The following is an 18,946-nucleotide window of genomic DNA, read 5'->3' as shown; positions in this document are numbered from 1 at the left end:
AAATCTGTGTCTCCTCATATTCCTTCCCTTTCGGGATTCCCAGCCATTCTCTGTAGAGGGAACCGGCATGTCCTGAATTCTGATATTCTGGTTAGCCCCCACATCATCTCTGTATGCCTACACTCCTGTTTCTGAAGCACTCAATGAGTCCGGCAAGGCCGCACAGTCACTGCTTGTGTGTTTGCAAGACCGTTCTCCTGCAGCATTCAGGTGAGGGATTTTGACAAGTCCCCATCTGACCCTCTCCTACCAGAGTAAGGAGAGGAAGAAATCCTCCTGGATGAAGCCATTGTGCCTTTCTACCCTTCTGCCCCAACCTGCAAGAGCACTAGCATCAGGCAGGGAAGCAGCATGGCTTGTGTGTGGTTGTTGTGTCCAACTACAACTCTGCTACAACTACAGCACTGGTGATTGCTCCTGCCATGGGGGACACAAGGGATAACGAGCTCCATAGCCCTTCTTCCCATATGCTCTAGTCCTCCACAGGAGATGCTTTTGTCTGTGTCACCCACTCCTGCTTGAGGCAGAGTGAGGGGCACCTCTCATGCTACTCCCTATGCTGAGGAAGTCCTACGATGCCTTACACTGTAACTAAAGGCCTGCGTTCTCTGACCGACCACTGGTGTCAGGCAAAGCCCTCAGCGTTGTTGTGCAGGAAGACCCTCAGGAAACACACTGGTTGTCAACATTCCTGAGCCACCCTGAGCTGACAGCAGGAGCAAAGTGCAGTGAAAAGCTGGTACTGGGGAAGGAAGGCAACATCTGCAGCAGGTTATCAGGGAGCGCAGGGTGCTGCAGGGCACTGGAGCTTTTGGGCAGACCAGCGTTCTGAAGACCGACTGCTGGGCTAGCACTGGCCAGTGGGAAACCACATGTGTAAGTGTGCTGAGATGCATGGGGAGAGGAAATTGAGGGAAGAGATTGTTGTGCTTTGTGCTGTGATGGTGCAGCCTCACCTTGAGTACTGTGTTCAGTTTTGGCTGCCACAGTATAAGACGGTTATAAAACTATCAGAGTGTCCAAAGGAGGGCTACAAGTTGGTGAAAGGTCTCGAGGGGAAGACATATGACCAGTGGTCTCAGTCACTTTTTTTTTCAGCGTAGAGAACAGGAGACTGAGGGGAGGCCTCTTTGCAGCCTACAGCTTCCTTATGAGGGAAGTGAAATGTAGGCCCTGTTCACTTCTCTGTGGTGACAGTGGCAGGACCTGAGGGAACGGCATGGATCTGCAACAGGGGAGCTTCAGGCTAGATGTTAGGAAAAGCTTCTTCACACTGAGAAGGCGGTCAGGCAGTGGAACAGGCACCCCCTGGGAGTGGCCATGGCACTGAGCCTGCTGACGTTCAGGAAGTGCTCGGACACCACTCTCAGACATATGTTCTGATTGTTTGGTGGTCCTGTGTGGGGATAGAAGTTGTACTTGATGATCCTTGTGGATTCCTTCCAACTCAGGATATTCTAGGATTCTATGAAACAGAGGTCACGATGCATACTTTCCTCTATAGACATCCTGCTGTCATTGTCAGGCCAAGCCAGCTTGTGATGAGTTTTCGTGTTGCATGGAAAGTTTTCCAAGCATTTTGCAATGGAGGTTATTGAATTAGCATGCAGTTTCAAAGCAGAAGTTGCAGGAAGCCTTGAGGAGGAGGAAGGAGGAGTTGTGAAGCCACTACATTACTGCACTGACCTTTGGTGGTATGAGGGGTGTAGACTTAGCACGTTTTGGAAAGCGGTGTCTCTCCTCAAACGTCCTTCTTCTGTTGACTGGGGACTTCAGGAGGCTGCCCAGCCAAAGGAGGGAAGGACAACGAACATGTGAATTTCTCCTGATGTTAGATTGCAGACAGTCTAAAAGCCAACAGGGTATCCAACCTGACTGGCAAGTTCAGACCTAACGTAGAATTATTTATTATGTGAAGCATTGGTGGTGTCCACTCCTGTCATAGAAAAGTTTTTTTAAGTCATGCCTTGTATTTTAGGATGGGAAGGAAATGTGAGTTAAGCATTTTTGAAATCCTCAAAGGAAGGCTCCTTAGGATATAAGGCTGTCATCAAATACTGTAGTTGAATACCTCTCATCACTGGCTGTATCATTTTCCTGTGCTGATACATCATTTCCAATGGAAATATTTTGGTCTCTAATTCTGTCCCTTTTAAGGAGTGTGCATGGCAAAATACGCATGTCATGAACAGGGAAATGAAAAGGGAGCATTAATGGGAACAAAAAATAGTGTCCCCATTTACTTGACTTCACTGTTTTGCATAGAAAATGAGCTTGTTGTGAAACACATTCAAGCTCAAATGGTGCTTCTAGGCTTGGGGCAGTCTGGACCAGTATAAAAACACATCCAACAGCAGGCTGCCTCATCCACTTCTCTTGCCTTCTCCTCCTTGGTGAACAAGGTGAGCTGCAAGTGCCTTCTCCTCACTCCTCTCTTGCTCTTCTCCCCTTGGCCTTCTGGCCTCAGCCGAGTCTTTCCCTCCGTGTAGCTCTTGGTGTAGGCCTTGCACCTTGACGCTGCTCCCTCCATCGCTGTTCTGCATGCCACTGTGGGGGAAGGTGGGAGGAGGTCTTGGGCTGTCTTTGCAGGGGCCCTTGGGGACACAGGCTCGCAAGCCCCTCTCTGTCCTCGCATAGCCTATCCCTGCTCTCCAGACTATGCCTTCTGTCTTGGCCAGCAGGCTGTCAGGCTGCTGCTGACACGCTGCTGCTTCTTTCCCTGCCCTCTCTCCCAGGTGCGCCTCCATCCCGCAGCCATGTCCTGCTACGATCTGTGCCGTCCCTGTGGCCCAACCCCGCTTGCCAACAGCTGCAACGAGCCCTGTGTCCGGCAGTGCCAGGACTCCCGTGTGGTGATTGAACCATCTCCTGTGGTGGTGACCCTGCCCGGCCCCATCCTCAGCTCCTTCCCCCAGAACACCGCTGTGGGATCCACCACCTCGGCTGCCGTTGGCAGCATCCTGAGTGCTGAGGGAGTGCCCATCTCCTCCGGGGGCTTTGGCCTCTCTGGCTTTGGTGGCCGCTACAGTGGCAGAAGGTGCCTGCCCTGCTAAAGCCCATGAGGACGACCAGTGAGCGCATCGACCAGGAAGCCCGAAGCCAGGTGCCGGACTGAGGACGGAGCTGCTGGCCAGGGTTTCCAGATGGGCTGAGCACCCTCGTGGCCTCCTGCAGAGCAGAGAGGGAAGCCAGGGTGCGAGCCTGTGCTGTCTGGAAACATGGCCAGCAGACATCTTCTTCTCCCGCTTTCTTCTCTGCATCATGCGTCCTTGTTGTCTCCTGCTGTCGTGTGCCCTGAGTTCATCTGGAAGCAAGTCAAGAGTGTCCTGTTTGTTCTTCCTTTCACCATGTGAGGGAGGAATACATGCATCCTGTTGTGGTGAAGGGGGGGGTCTGGCTGCCAGCTGTCCTTGTGGCAGCCTGGACTGGATTCTTTCCACCACGAGCTGCTTTGATTCCTTCTTCAGACTCATTAAAGTTTACGCTGCATTGTAATCTGTGTCTTGTCATGTTCCTTTTCTATTGGGATGTCCAGTGAACCTTTCCAGGGAGAAATGTGATGTCTTGGAGTGGAAAAGCGTGGGTGAATATGGCCCTAATGTGGACCTCCTTCATGTCTGGAGGAGCTAGCTAACCTCAAGAAAGATGGTCATTGGTGGAGATGTGGAGAGGTGGAGTTGTGTCTGGTGTGTGCAAGCTATAATGAGAGTGTCCAAGATTTAACCCAAGAGATTTGTCACCAACATGGGAGGTTTGCTGCTGTCTTCCAGTTTATGAGGCAAACTTTGAATTGCTGGAAGGTATGTTTGTGCAGGCCAATGCCCAGCTGGATGAAGCTCTGATGGTATATGACCACTCTAAATATTTTGTTCTGCCCATCCCTCCCCAAGCACATCTGCCAAAGCCTCAGATTGGAAAGAGTCCCAAAGAAGGCAAAGGGAGGAGTGAAAGCCAGGGCAGTTGATTAGAGGGTGATGTGAGCTCCTATTTTTGGGTCTAAGTCCCTCCCTCCTCTGCTCTTTTTCTCTGTGGGCAATCCCTTGCTTCAGGCCATCTAGTCCTGACTGAGGTTGAGTGAGAAGCTTCTCTTTTGCTGTAGCCTCTGGAGGACGGTATAATTTTGCACCAGATGGGTATATTCTCTTAAAGACAGCAACCATCCAAAAGATCCATGCATCTGTCCTTGATGGGAGACCCTCTAAAATGCAGTTTGCTCTATGTTTTTAAGGCATCCTGTTCCATCTGCAGAATACAGGAGTTGTTAAAAGATACAACTGGGGATGGAAGTCAGCATCCTCAGTATGCCGTCTGAGAGAGCAGTGTGTTACAAGATGCTTGAGGTCTTGTACAGACCCTCAGTATGTGATTCTGCACTGGGGACTATGGAGAGATGACAGAAAAATACGTTTTTGCATGCAATGTCTTTCTTGTGGAGAGTTTTTAATGGAAGCAGTATGTATGGGAAACTGGTGCCCTGTATGGTTTAAAAATGATTAAAATTCCTTTATGTATGGAGATCCTTACTTTCCGTGCAGCAATGCTGTATTGCAGTCACACTGTGGATTTATTCTGCATGCAGATTTGCTTAGATGAACATGCCCTGTCACCTTAAAAGCTCCTTTCATCTTCTTAAATGAGGAGTTTGGTTGGGCCTCTGTGATTAGAGAGTTGCCTATGTCTGGTGGAGTCCCAGCCTCATTGGGGAAGGTATTTTTGTCCACCCTATGGGATGAGGGCCTGGGTGCGGATCCTGAGCTGTGTATGCCTAGTATCCCATGCTGGGCGGTTGTTCCACCGAGAAACGTGCTGCCTCAGGAAAGGACAGGGTGTGGCTTGGTGTTGCCCCCTTGGTACATATCCCCAGGGAGGTCCTGATACCTGCTGCTCTCCAGGATGCCCTTGGTGGAGCTCCCAGACCTCCCTTGTTTCTGGGCAGGGTTGTGTGTAGCATGGAAATGGTGCCACGTGTTTGCCAGTGTGTTCTTGTTAGGGTGGTTTCTTCAAGAAAGCAGCATATCCAGATAATACTGACTTTGGAAGAGCAACATCATTCTTTCTGAAGCATGCTTGGTCTGGTTATTGGGGATTAACAGACAACAGTGAAGGAGGTGAGAAAGCAAAACAGCCAGGATAACTTGACTGTGTAATGCTAGATCAAAAGGAGAGTCCAAAACACCTGACAGCACAGTCATCCTGCTGTAAAAATAATGCCTATGAAAGCTTTAAAAGCCTTGGAGGCACAGAGAGCAAAGATTTGGCCAGTCCTTGGATAAAGAAGATTTGCTTTCTAATCAAATGAATATAATGGGAAAACAAACAAACAAACAAACAAAAAAAAACCAACACCAACAAAATAATGCTACATTCATAACAAAAGTCTAATATGCCTAAGAAGGGGAAAATGCTGATGTCAAGTAAAAACATGGCAAAACTCCTCTGACGTGGTTGAAACATCTGCCTGATTTTAACTATAATTTCCAGTGGAAATACTGGCCTATAATACTGGAACTTGAAAGGAGACTGCATGATGGAATGGGCATCTCATGAAACAGCAAAATGAAAAGGGAGCATTGCAGGGAAAATAAACGACCAGCCAATTTACTTAATTTGGAAACTTAGCATAAAATATGAGCTTGTTGGTAAACACATTAAAATTGAAAATCGTGCCTCTAGGCCTAAGGCTGTCTGAAACAGTATAAAAACACATCCAACAGTAAGCTCCCTCATCCACTCCTCTTGCCTTCTCCTCCTTGGTGAACAAGGTGAGCTGCAAGTGCCTTCTCCTCACTCCCCTCGTGCTCTTCTCCCCTTGGCCTTCTTGCCTCAACCAAGTTTTGGCCTCTGTTTAGCTCTTGGTGTGGGCCTTGCTCCTTGACGCTACTCCCTCCATCGATGACCTGCTTGCCACTGCGGGGGAAGGTGGGAGGAGATCTGGGCTATCTTTGCAGAGGTCCTTGGCCACTCTCTGTCCTCGTACAGCCTGTCCCTGCTCTCCAGACTATGCCTTCTGTCTTGGCCAGCAGGCTGTCAGGCTGCTGCTGACACGCTGCTTCTTCTTTCCCTGCCCTCTCTCCCAGGTGCGCCTCCATCCCGCAGCCATGTCCTGCTACGATCTGTGCCGTCCCTGTGGCCCAACCCCGCTTGCCAACAGCTGCAACGAGCCCTGTGTCCGGCAGTGCCAGGACTCCCGTGTGGTGATCCAGCCCTCTCCCGTGGTGGTGACCCTGCCCGGCCCCATCCTCAGCTCCTTCCCCCAGAACACCGCTGTGGGATCCACCACCTCGGCTGCCGTTGGCAGCATCCTGAGTGAGGAGGGAGTGCCCATCTCCTCCGGGGGCTTTGGCCTCTCTGGCTTTGGTGGCCGCTACAGTGGCAGAAGATGCCTGCCCTGCTAAAGCCCACGAGGACGACCAGTGAGTGCATCGACCAGGAAGCCCGAAGCCAGGTGCCGGACTGAGGACGGAGCTGCTGGCCAGGGTTTCCAGATGGGCTGAGCACCCTCGTGGCCTCCTGCAGAGCAGAGAGGGAAGCCAGGGTGCGAGCCTGTGCTGTCTGGAAACACGGCCAGCAGACCTCTTCTTCTCCTGCTTTCTTCTCTGCATCATGCGTCCTTGTTGTCTCCTGCTGTTCTGTGCCATGTGTTCATCCGGAAGCAAGTCAAGAGTGTCCTGTTTCTTCTCCCTCTCTCCATGCAAGGGAGGAAGACGTGCATCCCGTTGTGGTGATGGGGGGTCTGGCTGCCAGCTGTCCTTGTGGCAGCCTGGGCCGGATCCCTTCCTCCAAGTGCTGCTTTGATTCCTTCTTCAGACTCATTAAAGTTTTTGCTTCAATGTAATCTGAGTTTCCTTATGTCCTTTTTCTATTGGGATGACCGGTGAAGCTATCAAGGGAGACATGTGATGTCTTAGAGTGCAAAAGCATGGGTGGATATGGTCCTAATGTGGATTTCCTTCATGCCTGAAGGAGATGAGTACCTTTAATGAATTTGGTCTTTGTAGGAGTGACAGAGAGGTGTGGCATTGGCAAGATCTTAGAAGGGTTTCCAGGAGGCCCCTCTCTCTAATTGTCATATCACCCACAACCAAGGTTTGATCCTGTCTCCCCGTTGATGAAGCAAACCTTTGAATTGCTGGAAGGTATGTTTGTGCAGGCCAATGCCCAACTGGATGAAGCTCTGATGGTATATTACCACTCTAAATATTTCGTTCTGCCCCTCCCTCCTCCAAGCACATCTGCCAAAGCCACAAAGAGGAGGGAGTCCCAAAGAAGTCAAAGGGACAGGTGGCAGCCAGGGCAGCTTTTAGAGGGTGATGTGAGCCCCGATTAAATCTTGGCACGATGCAGATAAATTCAGCCTTGGTGTGAATAATGGCGAGGGGAGGTGAATGGCGATGCAGAGTTTGTTTCCTTTCCTCTGGAAGGGCTTATGGAGAATCTTTCACTTGTCCTGAAAACACTGCAGAGGACAGGAATAGAGCAGGACGAGTATCATCTTCCCGACTGGAGCATTCCTGTGGTGAAAAGTGTTCTGTCTTGCAGGGTATTATGTGTGCATCACTGTGTCCTGAAGCCAAGTGGGTCTGGAGCAGGCCTGCAGGACTCCTCCAAAAATCCCACTCTGCTGCTGTGCAGGCTGTGCCTGGGGTGGTCCCAAGCCAATGATTGCTTTGTCCCTCCACGCTGGCCTCAAGCTGGGGAGACCGAGGTTGTGGCACACCAACAGCTCTGTTCTCAGTTCCCCCTTCCCATACTCTTGTCCTCCACAGGCAGTGCTTTGCTCCTGCCACTCTGATCCTGCCTCAGGCAGAGTCAGGGGCACGTCTGGTGCCCTTGCTCATCTGGCTGCCCTTGTGAGGACTCCCAGAGCACGCGTGCTGCTGAGCAGGGTGGGTGAGGTGTCCTGTGGAAATCCTACCAAATATGTGCTTGTGCCTGCTGTGCTGTCAGTCTGGACAGCCAGGGCGCGAAGACATGGGCAGGCAGAGTGATGTGTATCAATTACTCAGCATGTGCTTTTGTTATTGAAGCTCTCCAGCAGAAAGTTTTGGGAGGGCAGTAGCCTTCATTCCCAGTTCTTGGAATTAAGATGTGTAAAGCAGGAAGGTATGAAGGGGAGAAGTACGATTACAAAAGAAGAGCCAGGCACATTTCTCCCAAGAGCAATAGTTAATCTGAGGGAGAGTCTAAAACCAAGATTAGAGGTGCCTTGCCCAGAAATACAATGACTAACAGAACCTGAGTAAGCACTGCGTTAAGGAGGGAGATTGATAATGCTGACCCTCACACGTGGAAGTCCGGCCTGAAACTCCAAGGCTAGGGAGGAGATGTACACCAAAAATCAGGACGAGTGTTGAAGCAAGGCTCCAGGGAGTAAGAGGCTCGCATTCCCTTAAGAGGTAGGACAATCCTCATCATTGTCTTCATCATCTCCTTGTGCTGACGTGTATTTTTGCCTGGAAACATTTTGGCCTCTAATCCTGTGACTTGAAAGAAGCCAGCGTGGCAGAATGGCTATGACATGAGCAAGGAAATGAAAAGGGAGCATTGCAGGGAGCAAATAAATGCCAGAGATTCTTAAATTGTAATATTTTGCATGTGAGATGAGCTTGCTAGTAAAAACATTACCTGTGCAAATGGTGCCTCTGGGCCTGGGGCAGTCTGAACCAGTATAAAAACACATCCAACAGCAGGCTGCCTCATCCACTTCTCTTGCCTTCTCCTCCTTGGTGAACAAGGTGAGCTGCAAGTGCCTTCTCCTCACTCCTCTCTTGCTCTTCTCCCCTTGGCCTTCTGGCCTTGACCAGGTCTTTGCCTCTGTGTAGCTTTGGTGTGGGCCTTGCTCCTTGATGCTGCTCCCTCCATCGCTGTTCTGCATGCCACTGTGGGGGAAGGTGGGAGGAGGTCTTGGGCTGTCTTTGCAGGGGCCCTTGGGGACACAGGCTCGCAAGCCCCTCTCTGTTCTCGGACAGCCTGTCGCTGCTCCCCAGACTATGCCTTCTGTCTTGGCCAGCAGGCTGTCAGGCTGCTGCTGACACGCTGCTTCTTCTTTCCCTGCCCTCTCTCCCAGGTGCGCCTCCATCCCGCAGCCATGTCCTGCTACGATCTGTGCCGTCCCTGTGGCCCAACCCCGCTTGCCAACAGCTGCAACGAGCCCTGTGTCCGGCAGTGCCAGGACTCCCGTGTGGTGATCCAGCCCTCTCCCGTGGTGGTGACCCTGCCCGGCCCCATCCTCAGCTCCTTCCCCCAGAACACCGCTGTGGGATCCACCACCTCGGCTGCCGTTGGCAGCATCCTGAGTGAGGAGGGAGTGCCCATCTCCTCCGGGGGCTTTGGCCTCTCTGGCTTTGGTGGCCGCTACTATGGCAGGAGGTGCCTGCCCTGCTAAAGCCCACGAGGACGACCAGTGAGCGCATCGACCAGGAAGCCCGAAGCCAGGTGCCGGACTGAGGACGGAGCTGCTGGCCAGGGTTTCCAGATGGGCTGAGCACCCTCGTGGCCTCCTGCAGAGCAGAGAGGGAAGCCAGGGTGCGAGCCTGTGCTGTCTGGAAACACGGCCAGCAGACCTCTTCTTCTCCCGCTTTCTTCTCTGCATCATGCGTCCTTGTTGTCTCCTGCTGTTCTGTGCCATGGGTTCATCCGGAAGCAAGTCAAGAGTGTCCGGTTTCTCCTCCCTCTCTCCATGCAAGGGAGGAAGACGTGCATCCCGTTGTGGTGAAGGGGGGTCTGGCTGCCAGCTGTCTTTGTGGCAGCCTGGGCCGGATCCCTTCCTCCAAGTGCTGCTTTGATTCCTTCTTCAGACTCATTAAAGTTTTTGCTTCAATGTAATCTGAGTTTCCTTATGTCCTTTTTCTATTGGGATGACCGGTGAGGCTATCCAGGGAGAAATGTGATGTCTTAGAGTGGAAAAGCATGGGTGGATATGGTCCTAATGTGGATTTCCTTCATGCCTGTAGGAGATCATAGAATCAGAGAATGGCTTGGGTTGAAAAGGACCTTAAATATCATCTAGTCTCAACCCCCCTACTCTGGACAGGGTTGTCAACCAGTAGAGCAGGCTGCCCAGAGACACTTCCAGCCTGGCCTTGATTGCCTCCAGGGATGGGGCATCCTCATCCTCTCATGGCTACCTCTTCCAGTGCCTCACCACCCTCTGAGTGAAAAACTTTCTCCTAATATCTAACCTAAATCTCCCCTGTCTTAGTTTAAAACCATTCCCCCTTTTCCTATCACTATCAACACATGTAAAGAGGTGTTCCCCCTCCCGTTTATACACTCCCTTCAAGTACTGGAAGGCCACAATGAGGTCTCCCGGGGGCCTTTTCTTCTCCAAGCTAATAAGCCCAGTTCCCTCAACCTTTCTCCATAGGAGAGGTGCTCCAGCCCTCTGATCATCTTAGCGGCCCACCTGTTGACCCGTTCCAATAGCTCCACATCCTTCTTGTGCTGGGGGCACCAGGGCTGCATGCAGTATTCCAGGTGGGGTCTCAGAAGAGCAGAGTAGAGGGGGACAATCACCTCCCTCTCCTGGCTGGCCACCCCTTCTTTAATGCGGCCCAGGAAATAGTTGGCCTTCTGGGCTGCAACTGCGCACTGCTGCCTCATGTTCAGCTTCTCGTCCATCAGGACCCCCAAGTCCTTCTCCACAGGGCTGCTCTCAAGTTCTTCTTCTCCCAGTCTATATAAATAACTGGGATAGCCCCAGCCTAAGTGCAACACCTTGCACTTGGCCTTGTTGAACCTCATTAGGTTCTCATGGGCCCACTTCTCCGGCCTGCCCAGGTCCCTTTGGATGGCATCCCTTCCCTCTATTGTATCGACTGCACCACTCAGCTTAGTGTCATCTGCAAACTTTCTGAGGGTGCACACAATTCCATCGTCTATGTCCTTGATGAAGATGTTGAAGAGCACCGGTCCCAAGACCAACCCCTAAGGGACACCACTTGTGACCGGCCTCCAGCCAGACATAGAAACGTTGGCCACGATGACTAGTACCCTTAATGAATTTGGTCTTTGTAGGAGTGACAGAGAGGTGTGGCATTGGCAAGATCTTAGAAGGGTTTCCAGGAGGCCCCTCTCTCTAATTGTCATATCACCCACAACCAAGGTTTGATCCTGTCTCCCCGTTGATGAAGCAAACCTTTGAATTGCTGGAAGGTATGTTTGTGCAGGCCAATGCCCAACTGGATGAAGCTGTGATGGTATATTACCACTCTAAATATTTCGTTCTGCCCCTCCCTCCTCCAAGCACATCTGCCAAAGCCACAAAGAGGAGGGAGTCCCAAAGAAGTCAAAGGGACAGGTGGCAGCCAGGGCAGCTTTTAGAGGGTGATGTGAGCCCCGATTAAATCTTGGCACGATGCAGATAAATTCAGCCTTGGTGTGAATAATGGCGAGGGGAGGTGAATGGCGATGCAGAGTTTGTTTCCTTTCCTCTGGAAGGGCTTATGGAGAATCTTTCACTTGTCCTGAAAACACTGCAGAGGACAGGAATAGAGCAGGACGAGTATCATCTTCCCGACTGGAGCATTCCTGTGGTGAAAAGTGTTCTGTCTTGCAGGGTATTATGTGTGCATCACTGTGTCCTGAAGCCAAGTGGGTCTGGAGCAGGCCTGCAGGACTCCTCCAAAAATCCCACTCTGCTGCTGTGCAGGCTGTGCCTGGGGTGGTCCCAAGCCAATGATTGCTTTGTCCCTCCACGCTGGCCTCAAGCTGGGGAGACCGAGGTTGTGGCACACCAACAGCTCTGTTCTCAGTTCCCCCTTCCCATACTCTTGTCCTCCACAGGCAGTGCTTTGCTCCTGCCACTCTGATCCTGCCTCAGGCAGAGTCAGGGGCACGTCTGGTGCCCTTGCTCATCTGGCTGCCCTTGTGAGGACTCCCAGAGCACGCGTGCTGCTGAGCAGGGTGGGTGAGGTGTCCTGTGGAAATCCTACCAAATATGTGCTTGTGCCTGCTGTGCTGTCAGTCTGGACAGCCAGGGCGCGAAGACATGGGCAGGCAGAGTGATGTGTATCAATTACTCAGCATGTGCTTTTGTTATTGAAGCTCTCCAGCAGAAAGTTTTGGGAGGGCAGTAGCCTTCATTCCCAGTTCTTGGAATTAAGATGTGTAAAGCAGGAAGGTATGAAGGGGAGAAGTACGATTACAAAAGAAGAGCCAGGCACATTTCTCCCAAGAGCAATAGTTAATCTGAGGGAGAGTCTAAAACCAAGATTAGAGGTGCCTTGCCCAGAAATACAATGACTAACAGAACCTGAGTAAGCACTGCGTTAAGGAGGGAGATTGATAATGCTGACCCTCACACGTGGAAGTCCGGCCTGAAACTCCAAGGCTAGGGAGGAGATGTACACCAAAAATCAGGACGAGTGTTGAAGCAAGGCTCCAGGGAGTAAGAGGCTCGCATTCCCTTAAGAGGTAGGACAATCCTCATCATTGTCTTCATCATCTCCTTGTGCTGACGTGTATTTTTGCCTGGAAACATTTTGGCCTCTAATCCTGTGACTTGAAAGAAGCCAGCGTGGCAGAATGGCTATGACATGAGCAAGGAAATGAAAAGGGAGCATTGCAGGGAGCAAATAAATGCCAGAGATTCTTAAATTGTAATATTTTGCATGTGAGATGAGCTTGCTAGTAAAAACATTACCTGTGCAAATGGTGCCTCTGGGCCTGGGGCAGTCTGAACCAGTATAAAAACACATCCAACAGCAGGCTGCCTCATCCACTTCTCTTGCCTTCTCCTCCTTGGTGAACAAGGTGAGCTGCAAGTGCCTTCTCCTCACTCCTCTCTTGCTCTTCTCCCCTTGGCCTTCTGGCCTTGACCAGGTCTTTGCCTCTGTGTAGCTTTGGTGTGGGCCTTGCTCCTTGATGCTGCTCCCTCCATCGCTGTTCTGCATGCCACTGTGGGGGAAGGTGGGAGGAGGTCTTGGGCTGTCTTTGCAGGGGCCCTTGGGGACACAGGCTCGCAAGCCCCTCTCTGTTCTCGGACAGCCTGTCGCTGCTCCCCAGACTATGCCTTCTGTCTTGGCCAGCAGGCTGTCAGGCTGCTGCTGACACGCTGCTTCTTCTTTCCCTGCCCTCTCTCCCAGGTGCGCCTCCATCCCGCAGCCATGTCCTGCTACGATCTGTGCCGTCCCTGTGGCCCAACCCCGCTTGCCAACAGCTGCAACGAGCCCTGTGTCCGGCAGTGCCAGGACTCCCGTGTGGTGATCCAGCCCTCTCCCGTGGTGGTGACCCTGCCCGGCCCCATCCTCAGCTCCTTCCCCCAGAACACCGCTGTGGGATCCACCACCTCGGCTGCCGTTGGCAGCATCCTGAGTGAGGAGGGAGTGCCCATCTCCTCCGGGGGCTTTGGCCTCTCTGGCTTTGGTGGCCGCTACAGTGGCAGAAGGTGCCTGCCCTGCTAAAGCCCACGAGGACGACCAGTGAGCGCATTGACCAGGAAGCCCGAAGCCAGGTGCCGGACTGAGGACGGAGCTGCTGGCCAGGGTTTCCAGATGGGCTGAGCACCCTCGTGGCCTCCTGCAGAGCAGAGAGGGAAGCCAGGGTGCCAGCCTGTGCTGTCTGGAAACACGGCCAGCAGACCTCTTCTTCTCCCGCTTTCTTCTCTGCATCATGCGTCCTTGTTGTCTCCTGCTGTTCTGTGCCATGGGTTCATCCGGAAGCAAGTCAAGAGTGTCCTGTTTCTTCTCCCTCTCTCCATGCAAGGGAGGAAGACGTGCATCCCGTTGTGGTGAAGGGGGGTCTGGCTGCCAGCTGTCTTTGTGGCAGCCTGGGCCGGATCCCTTCCTCCAAGTGCTGCTTTGATTCCTTCTTCAGACTCATTAAAGTTTTTGCTTCAATGTAATCTGAGTTTCCTTATGTCCTTTTTCTATTGGGATGACCGGTGAGGCTATCCAGGGAGAAATGTGATGTCTTAGAGTGGAAAAGCATGGGTGGATATGGTCCTAATGTGGATTTCCTTCATGCCTGTAGGAGATCATAGAATCAGAGAATGGCTTGGGTTGAAAAGGACCTTAAATATCATCTAGTCTCAACCCCCCTACTCTGGACAGGGTTGTCAACCAGTAGAGCAGGCTGCCCAGAGACACTTCCAGCCTGGCCTTGATTGCCTCCAGGGATGGGGCATCCTCATCCTCTCATGGCTACCTCTTCCAGTGCCTCACCACCCTCTGAGTGAAAAACTTTCTCCTAATATCTAACCTAAATCTCCCCTGTCTTAGTTTAAAACCATTCCCCCTTTTCCTATCACTATCAACACATGTAAAGAGGTGTTCCCCCTCCCGTTTATACACTCCCTTCAAGTACTGGAAGGCCACAATGAGGTCTCCCGGGGGCCTTTTCTTCTCCAAGCTAATAAGCCCAGTTCCCTCAACCTTTCTCCATAGGAGAGGTGCTCCAGCCCTCTGATCATCTTAGCGGCCCACCTGTTGACCCGTTCCAATAGCTCCACATCCTTCTTGTGCTGGGGGCACCAGGGCTGCATGCAGTATTCCAGGTGGGGTCTCAGAAGAGCAGAGTAGAGGGGGACAATCACCTCCCTCTCCTGGCTGGCCACCCCTTCTTTAATGCGGCCCAGGAAATAGTTGGCCTTCTGGGCTGCAACTGCGCACTGCTGCCTCATGTTCAGCTTCTCGTCCATCAGGACCCCCAAGTCCTTCTCCACAGGGCTGCTCTCAAGTTCTTCTTCTCCCAGTCTATATAAATAACTGGGATAGCCCCAGCCTAAGTGCAACACCTTGCACTTGGCCTTGTTGAACCTCATTAGGTTCTCATGGGCCCACTTCTCCGGCCTGCCCAGGTCCCTTTGGATGGCATCCCTTCCCTCTATTGTATCGACTGCACCACTCAGCTTAGTGTCATCTGCAAACTTTCTGAGGGTGCACACAATTCCATCGTCTATGTCCTTGATGAAGATGTTGAAGAGCACCGGTCCCAAGACCAACCCCTAAGGGACACCACTTGTGACCGGCCTCCAGCCAGACATAGAAACGTTGGCCACGATGACTAGTACCCTTAATGAATTTGGTCTTTGTAGGAGTGACAGAGAGGTGTGGCATTGGCAAGATCTTAGAAGGGTTTCCAGGAGGCCCCTCTCTCTAATTGTCATATCACCCACAACCAAGGTTTGATCCTGTCTCCCCGTTGATGAAGCAAACCTTTGAATTGCTGGAAGGTATGTTTGTGCAGGCCAATGCCCAACTGGATGAAGCTCTGATGGTATATTACCACTCTAAATATTTCGTTCTGCCCCTCCCTCCTCCAAGCACATCTGCCAAAGCCACAAAGAGGAGGGAGTCCCAAAGAAGTCAAAGGGACAGGTGGCAGCCAGGGCAGCTTTTAGAGGGTGATGTGAGCCCCGATTAAATCTTGGCACGATGCAGATAAATTCAGCCTTGGTGTGAATAATGGCGAGGGGAGGTGAATGGCGATGCAGAGTTTGTTTCCTTTCCTCTGGAAGGGCTTATGGAGAATCTTTCACTTGTCCTGAAAACACTGCAGAGGACAGGAATAGAGCAGGACGAGTATCATCTTCCCGACTGGAGCATTCCTGTGGTGAAAAGTGTTCTGTCTTGCAGGGTATTATGTGTGCATCACTGTGTCCTGAAGCCAAGTGGGTCTGGAGCAGGCCTGCAGGACTCCTCCAAAAATCCCACTCTGCTGCTGTGCAGGCTGTGCCTGGGGTGGTCCCAAGCCAATGATTGCTTTGTCCCTCCACGCTGGCCTCAAGCTGGGGAGACCGAGGTTGTGGCACACCAACAGCTCTGTTCTCAGTTCCCCCTTCCCATACTCTTGTCCTCCACAGGCAGTGCTTTGCTCCTGCCACTCTGATCCTGCCTCAGGCAGAGTCAGGGGCACGTCTGGTGCCCTTGCTCATCTGGCTGCCCTTGTGAGGACTCCCAGCGCACGCGTGCTGCTGAGCAGGGTGGGTGAGGTGTCCTGTGGAAATCCTACCAAATATGTGCTTGTGCCTGCTGTGCTGTCAGTCTGGACAGCCAGGGCGCAAAGACATGGGCAGGCAGAGTGATGTGTATCAATTACTCAGCATGTGCTTTTGTCATTGAAGCTCTCCAGCAGAAAGGTTTGGGAGGGCAGTAGCCTTCATTCCCAGTTCTTGGAATTAAGATGTGTAAAGCAGGAAGGTATGAAGGGGAGAAGTACGATTACAAAAGAAGAGCCAGGCACATTTCTCCCAAGAGCAATAGTTAATCTGAGGGAGAGTCTAAAACCAAGATTAGAGGTGCCTTGCCCAGAAATACAATGACTAACAGAACCTGAGTAAGCACTGCGTTAAGGAGGGAGATTGATAATGCTGACCCTCACACGTGGAAGTCCGGCCTGAAACTCCAAGGCTAGGGAGGAGATGTACACCAAAAATCAGGACGAGTGTTGAAGCAAGGCTCCAGGGAGTAAGAGGCTCGCATTCCCTTAAGAGGTAGGACAATCCTCATCATTGTCTTCATCATCTCCTTGTGCTGACGTGTATTTTTGCCTGGAAACATTTTGGCCTCTAATCCTGTGACTTGAAAGAAGCCAGCGTGGCAGAATGGCTATGACATGAGCAAGGAAATGAAAAGGGAGCATTGCAGGGAGCAAATAAATGCCAGAGATTCTTAAATTGTAATATTTTGCATGTGAGATGAGCTTGCTAGTAAAAACATTACCTGTGCAAATGGTGCCTCTGGGCCTGGGGCAGTCTGAACCAGTATAAAAACACATCCAACAGCAGGCTGCCTCATCCACTTCTCTTGCCTTCTCCTCCTTGGTGAACAAGGTGAGCTGCAAGTGCCTTCTCCTCACTCCTCTCTTGCTCTTCTCCCCTTGGCCTTCTGGCCTTGACCAGGTCTTTGCCTCTGTGTAGCTTTGGTGTGGGCCTTGCTCCTTGATGCTGCTCCCTCCATCGCTGTTCTGCATGCCACTGTGGGGGAAGGTGGGAGGAGGTCTTGGGCTGTCTTTGCAGGGGCCCTTGGGGACACAGGCTCGCAAGCCCCTCTCTGTTCTCGGACAGCCTGTCGCTGCTCCCCAGACTATGCCTTCTGTCTTGGCCAGCAGGCTGTCAGGCTGCTGCTGACACGCTGCTTCTTCTTTCCCTGCCCTCTCTCCCAGGTGCGCCTCCATCCCGCAGCCATGTCCTGCTACGATCTGTGCCGTCCCTGTGGCCCAACCCCGCTTGCCAACAGCTGCAACGAGCCCTGTGTCCGGCAGTGCCAGGACTCCCGTGTGGTGATCCAGCCCTCTCCCGTGGTGGTGACCCTGCCCGGCCCCATCCTCAGCTCCTTCCCCCAGAACACTGCTGTGGGATCCACCACCTCGGCTGCCGTTGGCAGCATCCTGAGTGAGGAGGGAGTGCCCATCTCCTCCGGGGGCTTTGGCCTCTCTGGCTTTGGTGGCCGCTACAGTGGCAGAAGGTGCCTGCCCTGCTAAAGCCCACGAGGACGACCAGTGAGCGCATCGACCAGGAAGCCCGAAGCCAGGTGCCGGACTGAGGACGGAGCTGCTGGCCAGGGTTTCCAGATGGGCTGAGCACCCTCGTGGCCTCCTGCAGAGCAGAGAGGGAAGCCAGGGTGCGAGCCTGTGCTGTCTGGAAACACGGCCAGCAGACCTCTTCTTCTCCCGCTTTCTTCTCTGCATCATGCGTCCTTGTTGTCTCCTGCTGTTCTGTGCCATGGGTTCATCCGGAAGCAAGTCAAGAGTGTCCGGTTTCTCCTCCCTCTCTCCATGCAAGGGAGGAAGACGTGCATCCCGTTGTGGTGAAGGGGGGTCTGGCTGCCAGCTGTCTTTGTGGCAGCCTGGGCCGGATCCCTTCCTCCAAGTGCTGCTTTGATTCCTTCTTCAGACTCATTAAAGTTTTTGCTTCAATGTAATCTGAGTTTCCTTATGTCCTTTTTCTATTGGGATGACCGGTGAGGCTATCCAGGGAGAAATGTGATGTCTTAGAGTGGAAAAGCATGGGTGGATATGGTCCTAATGTGGATTTCCTTCATGCCTGTAGGAGATCATAGAATCAGAGAATGGCTTGGGTTGAAAAGGACCTTAAATATCATCTAGTCTCAACCCCCCTACTCTGGACAGGGTTGTCAACCAGTAGAGCAGGCTGCCCAGAGACACTTCCAGCCTGGCCTTGATTGCCTCCAGGGATGGGGCATCCTCATCCTCTCATGGCTACCTCTTCCAGTGCCTCACCACCCTCTGAGTGAAAAACTTTCTCCTAATATCTAACCTAAATCTCCCCTGTCTTAGTTTAAAACCATTCCCCCTTTTCCTATCACTATCAACACATGTAAAGAGGTGTTCCCCCTCCCGTTTATACACTCCCTTCAAGTACTGGAAGGCCACAATGAGGTCTCCCGGGGGCCTTTTCTTCTCCAAGCTAATAAGCCCAGTTCCCTCAACCTTTCTCCATAGGAGAGGTGCTCCAGCCCTCTGATCATCTTAGCGGCCCACCTGTTGACCCGTTCCAATAGCTCCACATCCTTCTTGTGCTGGGGGCACCAGGGCTGCATGCAGTATTCCAGGTGGGGTCTCAGAAGAGCAGAGTAGAGGGGGACAATCACCTCCCTCTCCTGGCTGGCCACCCCTTCTTTAATGCGGCCCAGGAAATAGTTGGCCTTCTGGGCTGCAACTGCGCACTGCTGCCTCATGTTCAGCTTCTCGTCCATCAGGACCCCCAAGTCCTTCTCCACAGGGCTGCTCTCAAGTTCTTCTTCTCCCAGTCTATATAAATAACTGGGATAGCCCCAGCCTAAGTGCAACACCTTGCACTTGGCCTTGTTGAACCTCATTAGGTTCTCATGGGCCCACTTCTCCGGCCTGCCCAGGTCCCTTTGGATGGCATCCCTTCCCTCTATTGTATCGACTGCACCACTCAGCTTAGTGTCATCTGCAAACTTTCTGAGGGTGCACACAATTCCATCGTCTATGTCCTTGATGAAGATGTTGAAGAGCACCG

General features: G+C 52.2%; 5 protein-coding genes across 5 annotated transcripts; all 5 read left to right on the top strand.

Moving 5' to 3' along the window:
* Positions 1-2,318: 2,318 nt before the first annotated feature.
* LOC121060920 (feather beta keratin) lies at positions 2,319-3,223 on the top strand. Its single transcript, XM_040539108.1, has 2 exons — positions 2,319-2,402; positions 2,736-3,223. Exon 2 carries the CDS (start codon positions 2,757-2,759, stop codon positions 3,051-3,053), a length of 297 nt encoding a protein of 98 aa, XP_040395042.1. The 5' UTR covers positions 2,319-2,402; positions 2,736-2,756; the 3' UTR covers positions 3,054-3,223.
* Positions 3,224-5,731: 2,508 nt separating this feature from the next.
* Positions 5,732-6,835, top strand: LOC121060919 (feather beta keratin-like). The gene is made up of 2 exons (XM_040539107.1): positions 5,732-5,762; positions 6,078-6,835. The coding sequence occupies exon 2, from the start codon at positions 6,099-6,101 to the stop codon at positions 6,393-6,395; it is 297 nt and encodes a 98-aa protein (XP_040395041.1). The 5' UTR covers positions 5,732-5,762; positions 6,078-6,098; the 3' UTR covers positions 6,396-6,835.
* A 1,752-nt stretch (positions 6,836-8,587) lies between these two features.
* Positions 8,588-9,825, top strand: LOC121060917 (feather beta keratin-like). Its single transcript, XM_040539104.1, has 2 exons — positions 8,588-8,735; positions 9,068-9,825. The coding sequence occupies exon 2, from the start codon at positions 9,089-9,091 to the stop codon at positions 9,383-9,385; it is 297 nt and encodes a 98-aa protein (XP_040395038.1). The 5' UTR covers positions 8,588-8,735; positions 9,068-9,088; the 3' UTR covers positions 9,386-9,825.
* Positions 9,826-12,604: 2,779 nt separating this feature from the next.
* On the top strand, positions 12,605-13,843 carry LOC121060916 (feather beta keratin-like). The gene is made up of 2 exons (XM_040539103.1): positions 12,605-12,753; positions 13,086-13,843. The coding sequence occupies exon 2, from the start codon at positions 13,107-13,109 to the stop codon at positions 13,401-13,403; it is 297 nt and encodes a 98-aa protein (XP_040395037.1). The 5' UTR covers positions 12,605-12,753; positions 13,086-13,106; the 3' UTR covers positions 13,404-13,843.
* Positions 13,844-16,622: 2,779 nt separating this feature from the next.
* LOC121060914 (feather beta keratin-like) lies at positions 16,623-17,861 on the top strand. The gene is made up of 2 exons (XM_040539102.1): positions 16,623-16,771; positions 17,104-17,861. The coding sequence occupies exon 2, from the start codon at positions 17,125-17,127 to the stop codon at positions 17,419-17,421; it is 297 nt and encodes a 98-aa protein (XP_040395036.1). The 5' UTR covers positions 16,623-16,771; positions 17,104-17,124; the 3' UTR covers positions 17,422-17,861.
* Positions 17,862-18,946: the final 1,085 nt, after the last annotated feature.

Source organism: Cygnus olor, chromosome 28 (genome assembly GCF_009769625.2).
Source record: "Cygnus olor isolate bCygOlo1 chromosome 28, bCygOlo1.pri.v2, whole genome shotgun sequence".
NCBI classification, from domain to species: Eukaryota; Metazoa; Chordata; class Aves; order Anseriformes; family Anatidae; genus Cygnus; species Cygnus olor.
The sequence above is the reverse complement of the archived record's forward strand: the minus strand, read 5'-3'. Positions and strand labels throughout refer to the sequence as shown.

Excerpts from the sequence above, each read along its gene's own strand:
- LOC121060920 (XM_040539108.1), top strand. The coding sequence starts at position 2,757 with ATGTCCTGCTACGATCTGTGCCGTCCCTGTGGCCCAACCCCGCTTGCC.
- LOC121060919 (XM_040539107.1), top strand. The coding sequence starts at position 6,099 with ATGTCCTGCTACGATCTGTGCCGTCCCTGTGGCCCAACCCCGCTTGCC.
- LOC121060917 (XM_040539104.1), top strand. The coding sequence starts at position 9,089 with ATGTCCTGCTACGATCTGTGCCGTCCCTGTGGCCCAACCCCGCTTGCC.
- LOC121060916 (XM_040539103.1), top strand. The coding sequence starts at position 13,107 with ATGTCCTGCTACGATCTGTGCCGTCCCTGTGGCCCAACCCCGCTTGCC.
- LOC121060914 (XM_040539102.1), top strand. The coding sequence starts at position 17,125 with ATGTCCTGCTACGATCTGTGCCGTCCCTGTGGCCCAACCCCGCTTGCC.